This window comes from Arachis duranensis, chromosome 10 (genome assembly GCF_000817695.3).
Source record: "Arachis duranensis cultivar V14167 chromosome 10, aradu.V14167.gnm2.J7QH, whole genome shotgun sequence".
NCBI classification, from domain to species: domain Eukaryota; kingdom Viridiplantae; phylum Streptophyta; class Magnoliopsida; order Fabales; family Fabaceae; genus Arachis; species Arachis duranensis.
In genome coordinates, this window is record NC_029781.3 from 89,202,051 (window position 1) to 89,214,289 (window position 12,239).

At 36.6% G+C, this 12,239-nt stretch overlaps 1 protein-coding gene across 1 annotated transcript; it reads right to left on the bottom strand.

Moving 5' to 3' along the window:
• Nucleotides 1-6,333: 6,333 nt before the first annotated feature.
• LOC107470786 (probable glycosyltransferase At5g03795) lies at nt 6,334-9,367 on the bottom strand. The gene is made up of 4 exons (XM_016090207.3): nt 8,290-9,367; nt 8,067-8,197; nt 7,497-7,845; nt 6,334-7,027 (listed from the first exon to the last, which is right to left on the bottom strand). Exons 1-4 carry the CDS (start codon nt 8,881-8,883, stop codon nt 6,362-6,364), a joined length of 1,740 nt encoding a protein of 579 aa, XP_015945693.1. The 5' UTR covers nt 8,884-9,367; the 3' UTR covers nt 6,334-6,361.
• Nucleotides 9,368-12,239: the final 2,872 nt, after the last annotated feature.

The following is a 12,239-nucleotide window of genomic DNA, read 5'->3' on the forward strand; positions in this document are numbered from 1 at the left end:
AGTGAACGCGTGGCCACAAACGGAGCGGCAATCGGAGCTCTAGATCAAAAGTTATGGTGGTTTGAAGATCAACCAAGGGAGAGAACTTGAGAGAGTGTTCTTCCTCCCTTTCTCTCTAATTTCAGCGTGAATATGAGTGTTGTAAGGAGAGAGAATGCTGAAAACTAGGGTTTTGGTTTAGTTTAGTTGGGCCAAGGGCCCACTTTGGGTCCGGTTGGCCCGGTTTGGCCCGTTCAGTCCAATCTTGGTCCGATTTCTATAAAATTGGTGCTGAAATTCTCGTCTCAATCTCCTCTATCACATTTAGCCACAAAAATCACATTTTGGGCTTTCTAGAATAAATTCTCATTTATGGGTTAATTAGCCGTTAATTAACCGGGTTTTACACTTTTTATAGTGCATCACAATATTACCAAAGTTTGGATCTCACATCTTTTGAATTTCTAAATTTTTTAAAATAATTATTTTATAACATTGCAACATTGACATAATAATAATTAAGTCAATTACAAACCAAATACATATTTAAAGTTTCATGAGAACAAAATGTATATTTTTTTTATGCAGTTTCAACGAGTTGAGTCTGGATAACCCGAACCCAATTTAATAAATTAGTCGAGTCATTTATTAAAATCTCGAGTCTAACTAGATCACAACTAAGCTGGACCAAATTAATCTTAAAGTAAAACTTAAAAAGGAACAGGACTGAGTCATGAGCACCCCTGTTGAGTACCAAAGGAAACATAAAAAAAGGAAGCGCTGTGTCACAGTAAATTTTAGAATGTTAGATTTAACGGTGTTTGTATAGTTTTCTGAAGTGTTTAAGAATGCTCTAAATGATTCCAGAACGTTCTAAAATGTCCTAGAAGGTCCCGAAATACCCTAGAAGGTTCTAGAATACTCTGGAATGTCATAAAGTAATCTAAAATAGTATGGATGTATATAAAAGTATGAAGAATAGTATGAAATAATCTAAAAATATTTAGAAAGTTGTGGTAGGATAGATATTTGTAATAAAGGTTCTGGATGATTAATTTGGACGGTTGATTAGATGTAATCCTAACCATCCATTAAGGAGGTGGATGGCTGTAAATAGGAGAAGAGAGTTAGAGTTTGAGTGTGAGAGTCATTTGTAATAAAACACTTGAGTAATAAAGTGTTCTTTCCACAAAAACTTCCTTTCTCTTGTGTTCTTAGCTTTCTTGCTAAATACTGAGGGTTAGGCGGACTTGGTCTTAGTTCAAGAGGTTGAGTAAGTTCGAGTGCCGATACGGTAGCGTTGGAGTATGTCCAATGCCGTGACAAATTTGGCATCAAAGCAAGGTTTAAGAGGGAGCACAAATAGTTTGTGGGTATGACTTCTGGTATAACCATGGAGTATGTTGAGTCTCAAAAGGGAAGGGATGTTATTCCTTCTCAATGGGGAGGCAAGAAGGCCCGCTTTTCAAGTAAATCTAGAGGTAAGGACTCTAACTTTTTAGAAGAGAGAGTTTCTATATTGGAGAATGTTCTATCCTTTATGGATGTGCGCTTCCAAAGGATAGAACATGACAAGGAGTCCCTCAAGATTCATGTATTAGGAGAATTAGATGCTTTCAAAGAAAGTATGCTCCAAATCAAAGAGAAGCTTGAGAATTCCTTAAAACTATTTGAGGAAGTTCGAGTTTGGTTCGATAAGGCAAAATCTCGACCAACTATTATAAGGAAGACGACAAAAATTGATCTCACAAAGCCAAAGGAGTTCAAGGGTATGAGGGACGCTCGAGAGGTGGAGAACTTCCTATGGTAAATAGAGATGTACTTTGAAGGCCAAGGGTTGGTCGAAGAAGCAATAAAGGTATGCACTGTAACTCTCTACCTTTCTGATAATGCTACTTTGTGGTGGAGGAGAAAGTGCGTAGATATGAAAAGGGTACTTGCAACATAGTCACATGAGAAGATTTCAAAAGAGAGTTAAAAAGATAATTCTTTCCTGATAATGTGGTCTATGAAGTAAGGAAGAAGTTAAGGGAGTTGAAGCGCAAGAGTACGATTAACAACTACATAAGGGAATTCACTATTCTTAGGTTTCAAATCCCTAACTCCAACCTTGGGCAAAGTAAGAACTACAAAGAAGGAATGTTAAGGATATCTATGAGGTCATCGTAGTAGCCGAATCACTCACTGAGTATCATAGAGGAGACTCTAAATCCAAGTCTTTCTCCAAATCTAGTTCTGTTAAAAGTGGGAGAGATAAGGGGAAGAGTTTCTCAACCAAGTAGGAAGGAAAATACTCTTCAAAGAAAGAGTACGAAGAAAAGAAGAAAGTTTTCGTGCCCAAAGGAGGATGCTTTATGTGCAAGGGACCACACCAAATAAAGGACTATCCTAAGTTAGGGATTCTGACATCTATCGTCAAAGAATGAGAGGCTCAATCTCAAGTAACTTAGTGTGTTGGATCTATCCAACTCATGAATGTTGTGAAGGGCAAAGAGGCAAGCACTGCAAAAATGAAAGGCTTAATGTATGTCAAAGCCTTTATCAATAAAAAAAATCCGCCATGGCTATGATCGACACTAGTGCTACACACAACTTCATCATGCCTAATGAAGCAAAGAGATTTGGGTTAAAGATCATCGAAAAGAATGGCTGGTTCAAACCCGTGAATACCAAGGGTGAACCCCCTTAAGGGAGTGGCAAAAGGGGTTGAGGTGACTCTTAATTCTTAAAAGGGCCTTGTGGATTTTTCAGTAGCATCCATGGATGATTTCAAAATAGTCATCGGACTCGATTTGCAAAGGAAGGCAAATATAATACCTATGCTATACTATGACATAGTATGCGTCATGGAGAAAGGGTCTCCATGCATGGTCCCTACAGTCTCTAAAGCTGGAGGACTACCGATGCTTTCTGCTATGCAACTCAAGAAAGGGTTCAAGAAGTGGAAGATGATGTCTTTGGCTCTACTACAAGTGGAGTCAACATTCGAAGGAGAAGCTATTTTTCCTAAAATCAATGAAGTCCTTGATGAAAATAAGGATGTGATGCCTCCCGAGTTGGCAAAACAACTACCACCTAGGAGGAAGGTGGACCACAAGATTGAATTGGAGGTAGGAGCGAAACCACCTATCTCAATACCATACAGGATGATAGTCATTTCCATGTCGAAGGAGATATTTTACATACCATCAAGGAAAGGTTTCATCATGATCCCTTAGCCAAGAAATGGGTGAAATTGGCTAGAGAAGGTAAGACTAAACAATTTTGGCTAGAAGACGACCTTCTCTACACCAAAGGCAGAAGACTATACATCCCTAAGTAAAAAAATATAAGGAGAAAGCTAGTGAAGGAATGCCACGACACCAAATGGGCTGGTCATCAAGGCCAACGAAGGATCTTGGCACTTATTGAATCTTCCTATTATTGGTCTCAAATGAGGGATGAAGTAGAGAGTTATGTGAAGACTTGTCTTGTGTACCAACAAGAAAAGATTGAAAACAAGACATCAAGTGGATTGTTGGAACCTCTGCCGCCGCCAGAGCGATCATGAAAAAGTGTGTCTTTAGATTTCATCTATGCCTTACCAAAGTCTGAGGGGTTTGGATCTATTCTTGTGGTAGTGAATCGGTTTTCGAAGTATGCTACCTTTATACCTACCCCTACTGACTGCACTACAGAGGAAGCAGCACGATTAGTCTTCAAGAATGTGGTGAAGTACTGGGGATTGTCTAAGAGTATCATTAGTGATCGAGATCCGCGCTTCACAGGACGACTATGGATAGAGCTGTTCAAATTTCTTAGGTCGGAGCTTCATTTCTCAACAAGCTTCCATCCTCAAATTGACGGATAGACTGAGAGAATGAATGCCTTACTCGAGTGTTACTTGGGACATTTTTTAAGCGCTAATCAGAAGGATTGGACAAAACTCCTAGACATTGTTCAGTTTTCATATAATCTGCAAAAGAACGAATTCACAGGGAAGAGTCTATTCGAGATTGTGACCGGACAACATCCGCTTACACCACACTCTCTTTCTTCCTCTTACCCAGGGAAGAGCTCTGAAACTTATCATATGATTAAGTCATGGGAAGAACAAGTAGATAACCCTCGTTCTTACCTCGACAAAGCTGCAAAGAGGATGAAGAAATGGGCAGATAAGAAGAGGAGACATGCAAGCTATCAAGTGGGAGATAAGGTAATGATTAAACTTCTTCCATAACAATTCAACCTTTCACAAGGTTTATAAGGGCTTAATCCGCAAATACAAATGGTCATTTGAGATCATTGGACATGTTGGGGAGGTTGCTTACAAAGTACAACTCCCTCCCTCTATGAAGATCCACCCAATCTTCCATGTGAGTATGCTTAAACCATATCATGAAGATCAAGATGAACCGAGTAGAGGTGACTTGAGTCGTGCTCCGCCTGTGGTGATTAGGTCTTTCGATAAAGAAATCAAAGAGATTTTAGCTAATCACGTCGTGTGATGAAGAGGAGTACCACCAAGTATCAAATATTTGATCAAGTGGAAAGGACTCCCGATAATCGAAGCTAGCTGGAAAACTCGTGAAGATTTGTGGCAATTCCAAGAACGCCTAGAGTGCTATCATGAACAGAACATGACGAGGACATCTGCACATTAGGTGGGGGAGAATGTCAGTAAATTTTAGAAGGTTAGATTTAAGGTTTAATTACTTTGTTGGTCCCTATAGTTTCGTGAAATTTTCAATTAAATCCCTATACTTTTTTCTTTTTAATTGAGTCCCTACACTAATTTTTTTTTCAAGTAAGTTCTTCTTAGTAGTAATTCGCTTAATTTTATAGGGACCCAACTAAAAAAAAGAAGGTGCATGCTATGGTACCTATATGTACTTGCCTAACTTACTAAAAAGAGATAAAAATTAATATTTAAATTAAAAAATATAAAAGTAAATAATTTTTTAATATTTAAAACTTACTACAAAAAGCAATTTCGACAATTTCGGCACCAAAGTTAAAAGGCATGGGAGAATTGGCCAAAAAAGAATTGGCATAGGGACCTAAATAAAAGGAAAAAAAAGTGTAAGGACCTAATTAAAAAAAATTTGGTGCAAGGACTCAATTAAAAGGAAAAAAAGTATAAGGACCTAATTGAAAATTTTGCGAAACTATAGGGACCAACAGAGTAATTAAACCTAGATTTAACGGTGTTTGTATAATTTTCTGGAGTGTTTGAAAATGCTCTATATGGTTCCAAAACGTTATAGAATGTCCTAAAATGTCCCGAAATACCCTAGAAGATTTTAGAAGACTCTAGAAAGTCATAGAAGAATCTAGAAGAGTGTGGATGTATATAGAAGTATGAAGAGTAGTATGAAATAATCTAGAAGTATTTAGAAAGTTGTGGTAAGATAAATATTTGTAATGAAAGTTTTGGATTATTAATCTGGATCGTTGATTAGATTTAATCCTAACCATCCATTAAGGAGGTAGATGGCTATAAATAGGAGGAGAGAGTTAGAGTTTGAGTGTGAGAGTCATTTGTAACAAACACTTGAGTAATAAAGCGTTCTTTTCACCAAAGCTTCCTTTCTATTGTGTTCTCTTGTGTTCTTAACTTTCTTGCTAAATACTGAAAGTTAGGCTGACTTGATATTAATTCAAAAGGTTGAGTAAGTCGAGTGTCGACACAGTAGTGTTGGAGTGTGTCCAAGGACGGAATAGCTGCCTTAAGATATTACTTTCTAAAGGATAATTATATTTAAAAATATTTAAATTTTTAATAATAATGAAAAACAATATTGATACATAAATATAAAAAATCAACTACATCGAGAGATATATATTTGGTACTGTTGAAAATATTTGATTGAACTGTTATAAAAAGTTTGAGTATTTTGTATGATCGATTTGATTATTTTATTTTCATAATTTAAATTATTTTTATAAATAATTATTTAGTAAAAAAATGTATAGAGTAATATATATAAATATAAACTTGTATACTTATATTATGATTAATTTAATAGTTGATTTTTATATTCGTCTTGTGAAACAAAAGAAGAGTGTTAGGGACCAACAGTTTTTGTAATTTGTAGTTATCAATGATATTTTTAATAGTGTGAAATTTCATCCAACGGTGTGAGATTACTCACTTTTCTTTGCTGGTTACATACTGGCCAAAATTTAATAAAGTTGGTGGCCCTAGACTTTTCCGAAACAAAAACCTTAAAATATTGTCAAACAAATATCATCATCAATACACCACACCTCTCTTTCCTTTTTCTGCTATAACAGAATCAGCACTTTCACACTTTGATCAAATTCCAAATAAAAGAAGATAAACAAGTGATCAAATTTCGACAAAGTATGAGCTCTCTACAAAAAATATACTTGCTATAATTTAAGAGTGGCTTATTCGGAAAAGTCTATTGTACCAAATGGAATGAAGCAACATATAAAACAAATCATATTTTACAGGCTTATAATGCCACACAAAATGTTTTTGCACCTTCTTCACCCTCTTATGCATCTCCAAGTACTTCTCTTCAGATATTGAAAGCAGAATGCTCCTCAAATTCGGAATATCTTTCTCCGCGACGAACACGGCGAAAGATTCCCAGTTCAAGACCTCAAAGAGAGGTGGTATGAAGTTATCAGATATGATCACCGGAACACATTCATGGAAGATTGCCTCCACGACACGGGGGCTGTTAACTTCATGCCCTCTAGCACAAATGCAGAACTTGCTACTCTTCATTAGCTCAATGTAGTTTGCATTGCCCTTCACATGTGGCAATGGACCTGATATTTTCATGTCAGGTTCTTTGTTCTCCCAGTGATTAAGCAGAGTTGGCCGAACATAGCCGTGTAATCCGCCGGCGAAGAATGCAAGGATAGGCCTCTCGGAAGGGGGGTTTCCCCCTATGTTTTTGGCAGGGTTGTTGGGTGATCTTATGTATGTTTCTGGAAGAGAAACATCCTTGCCTATTTTGAATCCTACTTCGATGTCCGCGTTGCAGAGGGCTCTGATGCAATTTAGAATTCGCCCTCTTGTCTCTGCAGGAGCCTGGTGATGAGAAATGGTGCTTGTTAAAACTACCCTTCCCACTCAATTTACTGGTCAAACTGCTTCAACAGAAATTCATGATTCAATCATACATGGGCTAGTAGACATGACATCATGCATGGAATACTACAATCCATAACTAACAAGATAGAATTTAGGGAGAAATTTACTAATGCTACTTATCAAAAGTTATCAATGATGCAAATTACAATATGTTTATTTAAGGTATTCCTCTGTGCTTTCTTTTCAACCCTGCTCTAAGATCGGAGCGATTAGCAACCATCCCTTATTCCACGGATGATCCCTATAGTTGCTGTGGTTATCATATTTAATGAGAATTTGCATGAACATGAGCAAGACAATGATGCAAATTGCAATGTAAGAGAGAACACAAGCAGACACTATATTGATTATCTTGAATACAAGAACAAAATTTGGAAATATTGTAGATGTGTGGAAAGAGGCATACCCAATCATGGCAAGCAACGACAAAGTGATCTGCTCCATCAGTTCTACTCCAAAATGGATACTTTCCTGCAATCATGTCCACATGCTTTGCCATGTACTGGATTAAGTTTGAACGATTGTGTGAGTTTCGAACATAGATAGTCAACTGCAACAATCTTGAACTGAAAGGTATGTAGAACAGGTGAGCCGATTCGGGATCTTGAGTGACAAAGTGTTTGTTTTCCTCCATTAGTTTCATGAACCATCCTTCAGATGCATATATTCCATCCAGTAAGGGTTCATGAAAGATGGGTCTGTCTCCATCTTTGTAGATGTAAACTTTGAGCATCTTCTCCATTAGTTCATAACTCCTACACAGTCATGATTATTTGAATGATATCAATTAAACCAAGACATAAAAAGATATATGATGGTACTAGAATGGTAATCCAGACAACAAAATAATTCGATGTACTAAACAAAATAACAAAATGAATCTATTATCAACTTAAATCAATCTAAGATGTAATAAGATATTAATAGTTCAACCAGAATTAGGCCATTTAATCACATTGTCAATTATTCATCATACCTTTTGAACATGGAGACATTCCTGTAGAGAGGCGGGTAAAGTCTCGAATCATTCGTGATGATAGGTGCATTTTCGATCTCAGATCTTGCATGAAATATTTCCTGATCAACAGCTGAAGACCTTGTTGGTTTCTAAAAACATTCAAAATCGAGACGAATAAGAAATCTACTGATAAAGTTCAATCTACAATACTGATTTTTCGACCCATCATTCAGTTACATACCACTAATTGGGATGAATCATGACTTTGCTGCAACAATAAGTTCATGTCGGATATCGAAACTACTTTAGAGGGCTTCCCTTTGGGATTCTTTTTAGTCACATACTTGCCATTACCAACCTTCGAATTATTACCCAGCAAAGAACCAGAACTCTCACCCTTTGTCGTGTCTTTTTTCGCCAAACTTGAATTGGACATGACAGACATCATTGGACTTGTTGAATCTGTTTCTGAATTTAGTGATGTTTGATTTGACAATGCCACCATACTCTGTGGTGCTGGTGCATTGTTTGAAGGTGCACTATTGATGGATGAACCATTGCCATTATTGTGAACTAGTGAACTTCTATCTTGATCTAATTGGGATGCAGGAGTTGAACCATTTGGGTGTGTATTATCAATATTACCCTCCAGTTTAGAATCAACCATAGATGCATCCATTGAGAAACTAGTAATCTTGCCAGCAAGGGAAGTAACAAATTCACTATATGGAAGTTCAGAAAACTGAACCACTAAAACTATAACTACTATCACTCCTAACAATGAAATTAACCTCTTGGTTTCAGCATGACACAGGAATTTGAATCCCAGATTCATCTTATAATTTGCAAAAATGTAAAAAAGGTACCAAGACTTAACTGGGAAGCTATGAACTGAAACTTCATTGAACACCCATCATCAAATGCTGCTCAAAGTTCAAATCTTTGGACTTCAATTAAAATCAATGTGCTAAAAAATTCCATGATCAAGTTCAGGTTTGTTGGAAAAGCATAGTTTTGAAGATTGCCACGTGTCATCCAAATGCAGCTATTAACGAGTTAACTTCCTCACCTCTTGAGATGTCAGAAGCAGAAATTGAAGCAAACCCATTGAGATTAACCACCGAAAGTTAATAACTTTGGATCTTGTGCTATGGCTTCGTAGTTGAGAAGGGAATACTAGAATGGGTCAGTTTTGTTACCGACAAAAACATAGGAAACAGGGAATTTTTTTGTATCTGGGAAATTAAAGAAAAAAAAAAGAAAAGATCTAAGATCTAATATGTAACCAGCACGCGAAGAATAAGTCAAACACTCTTAGGGTCCAAAATCCAAATCCAAACTACTACATGTTAATGTGATAACTGATAAGTAATAACCTTAGAATTTTAGTAATAATAAATTAATAATAGTGCATTCCAATTAAATGAACATCATGTTAAAGAAAAAGCGTGTTACAGTTAGGGGTGGAAACAGGTCAGGCCAGGCCAAGCTTTACTCTTAATAGGCCAGGCCTGTAATAGAATATATTGGCCTTAGCCTGGCCTGTAGCCTGGTATAGGCTTTTTAATGAGTACTGAGCCTGGCCTGTTGTTAAATCTGGCCTGGCCTGAAGCCTGTCAATAGGCCTATTTCATAGAAGACCCAAGTTTAAATCCTTCTAATAGTATTTTTACTAGTATAATAAAATTCTCTATATATATATTTGCAGGCTCAGGCCGGCCTGACAGGCTATTTCAAAAGCCTAGGCCTGGCCTTTTAAATAATATAGGCTTTTTTAATAGCCTGAGCCTGGGCCTATTTCTTATCAGGCCAGGCTAGGTCAGGCCAAACACAGGCCAGGCTGTAGGCCCCTGGCAGGCCGCCTGGCCTATTTCCACCTCTAGTCACAGTGTCGAAGATCTATTATTTATTACTATTCGAGGAGTAAAAAAATAATTCATGAATGCAAATTTGAGCTGTTGAGAAGAGTTAGCTTTTTATTTATATTTATGAGTAATTTTTGAATGAAAAAGTTTAGTAATTAAAAATTTTCAGTTATAATTAGCCAAAATTTTTTATAATTTATTTTATTTATATAATTTAACAATAATTTTATTTTTTATTTCACTCTTCTATCATCAACTCCACTTATTAATGACATTAATTATAATAGGAGAATTATAATAATATGTATACAGAAATTCATTTATTCCTTCTGCGTAAATGCATGAGGAACACGTGGTTAAAGAGTCGGGCTGTGGAAAAATTATGGTTTTGAAAATCGAACCGGCCGGATTAATCGGGAACCGGTCACCTAACCGGTTCGGATAAGGTCAAAAATCGTTTGGCAAAAAATTAGTAAAAAACCGGTCAAATTGGCGGTTAACCAGTGAACCGGAAGAACCGTTCGGTTTTTTAACGATTTTTGGTTTGAAAGCTAAAAAACTAAACGGTGTCGTTTTGGCTCTTTAAAAAAAATTAAAAAAAAACGCCTAAGATTAAAGCCCTAAATCCTAATCAGTACCCACAGAGCCCCCAGCCCCTTTTGTTCAATCCCTCACCACACCTCAACCCTAATTTCCTTCCAATCTTCCTCCAACTCCAACGAAGAGCAGCCGCCACCATCACCGATATCCACCCTCATCGTGGGTCATTGGTGCTTCTGCCCTCCTCGCCCTGCTCCTCATCGTTTCTGCTTGTCACTTCTTCTCTGCTTCCCGTCAATCTTCCCGTTGCTGCCTATTTGCTCCGCACCGTGTCTCATCGTCGTTGCAGACGTTGCTTCTCCTTGCCGTCGTCGCCTCTCAAAGATCCGCTTGGAGTTGCTGGCGTTGCAATCTCTGTCGTCGTTGTCCTCGAGCCCTCTCTCTCCTTCTCTTTCTGTCTGAGTAGAATTTCTTTCCTCCTAGCCGTCACTTCCCTTCCTCCCTCGTTGCCGGTAAGCGTGCTACTTCAATTTATGATGTTGCTGATTTTCTGAAATAATGGTTTGTTTTGAATGATTCTGTTGAAATTTTTTTGCAGAGTTAATTTTGTTTATGGAATTCTGAGTTGGGGTTGATGGTTGATTTTAACAGTGGTTGTTAATTTTGTTAATTTTGTGTTCTGAGTTGGGGGTTGTTGGTGATATAATTCTGAATTTAATTTGGGTGCTGATTGCTGAGTATAAATTCTTTGTTTATTTATTCTGTTTTTGGATTTTCTAACTTTGGATGCTGAGTCCTCTGTGTTTGGATTCGAGTTTTTATTGTTGAATATTTGATTAGAAGTTTTTGTTAAAATTTTTGTGATTCTGAATTTTTTGTTGCTGGTGGTTTGACTTTCCATGTAAGTTTGTTATTCTGATTTCTGTTTTGTGATTCTTAAACATGATCTTTTGGGTTCTGGCCTCCAAAGGCAAGAAGTGTATGTTGTTGTAAAAAATGTGATTAGAGGTAAAAGGGAATTTCTCTGAGATGATGAACTTGGATAGAAGAATTATGTAGCACCAGTTTATTGTTGTGCAAAAAGTCACAGAGAGAGTGAGAGAGAATTTGAGAATGAAAAAAGAAATTGATTTAATTATGATCTGTAGGTTTCTTTTATACTGAAATGAACAAATATTTATAATAAGTTGCTTTAGTTTCTATAATATTTACATGTATATTAAATTTTAATAATTTTATTATATATTTACTTAAAACGGTTTAATCACGGTTCAATCCCGATTGAACCATTGAACCATTAAATCGGTCACTTGACCGATACAATGATCGGTTCGGTTCTCGCAACCTTGGGAAAAATAAGGTTGGTTTTAGAGGGGTTCTTTATGACTGGCTTGCAACTGGTGTAAGGGCGCCTCATATAACTTCTGTGCAAACGCAAGGATTGATTGGGTTGGACTTCTTCTTCCTAAAAAATGGGTTTCCTATAGCAGTTTATGTTATTCTTTTCTCCTTGTACGGAGTTAAAAAAATACAAAAGAGAAACGGTTAAAAAAAAACTGCCTATAGAATGAAACTGATACATAGAAGTGCCTTTGTTGATTTGATTAGAATATTGAGGTGATTTTTGTTTTTTAATAACGAGAAATACACAATGTAAATAAAAAGAAAAATAGAATACAATGAAATAAAATCTAATATAGATAAAATAGAAAAATTAAAAGTGTACATGAATGATGTGAAGCGTATTTAATTATTGAAGTAAAATAAAAATTAAAGAGGATCAAGT

Excerpts from the sequence above, each read along its gene's own strand:
- LOC107470786 (XM_016090207.3), bottom strand. The coding sequence starts at position 8,883 with ATGAATCTGGGATTCAAATTCCTGTGTCATGCTGAAACCAAGAGGTTA. Across the intron at positions 8,198-8,289 it reads ATGATTCATCCCAATTAGTG|AAACCAACAAGGTCTTCAGC; the intron begins GTATGTAACTGA and ends GAATGTTTTTAG. Across the intron at positions 7,028-7,496 it reads TCGTTGCTTGCCATGATTGG|GCTCCTGCAGAGACAAGAGG; the intron begins GTATGCCTCTTT and ends TCTCATCACCAG.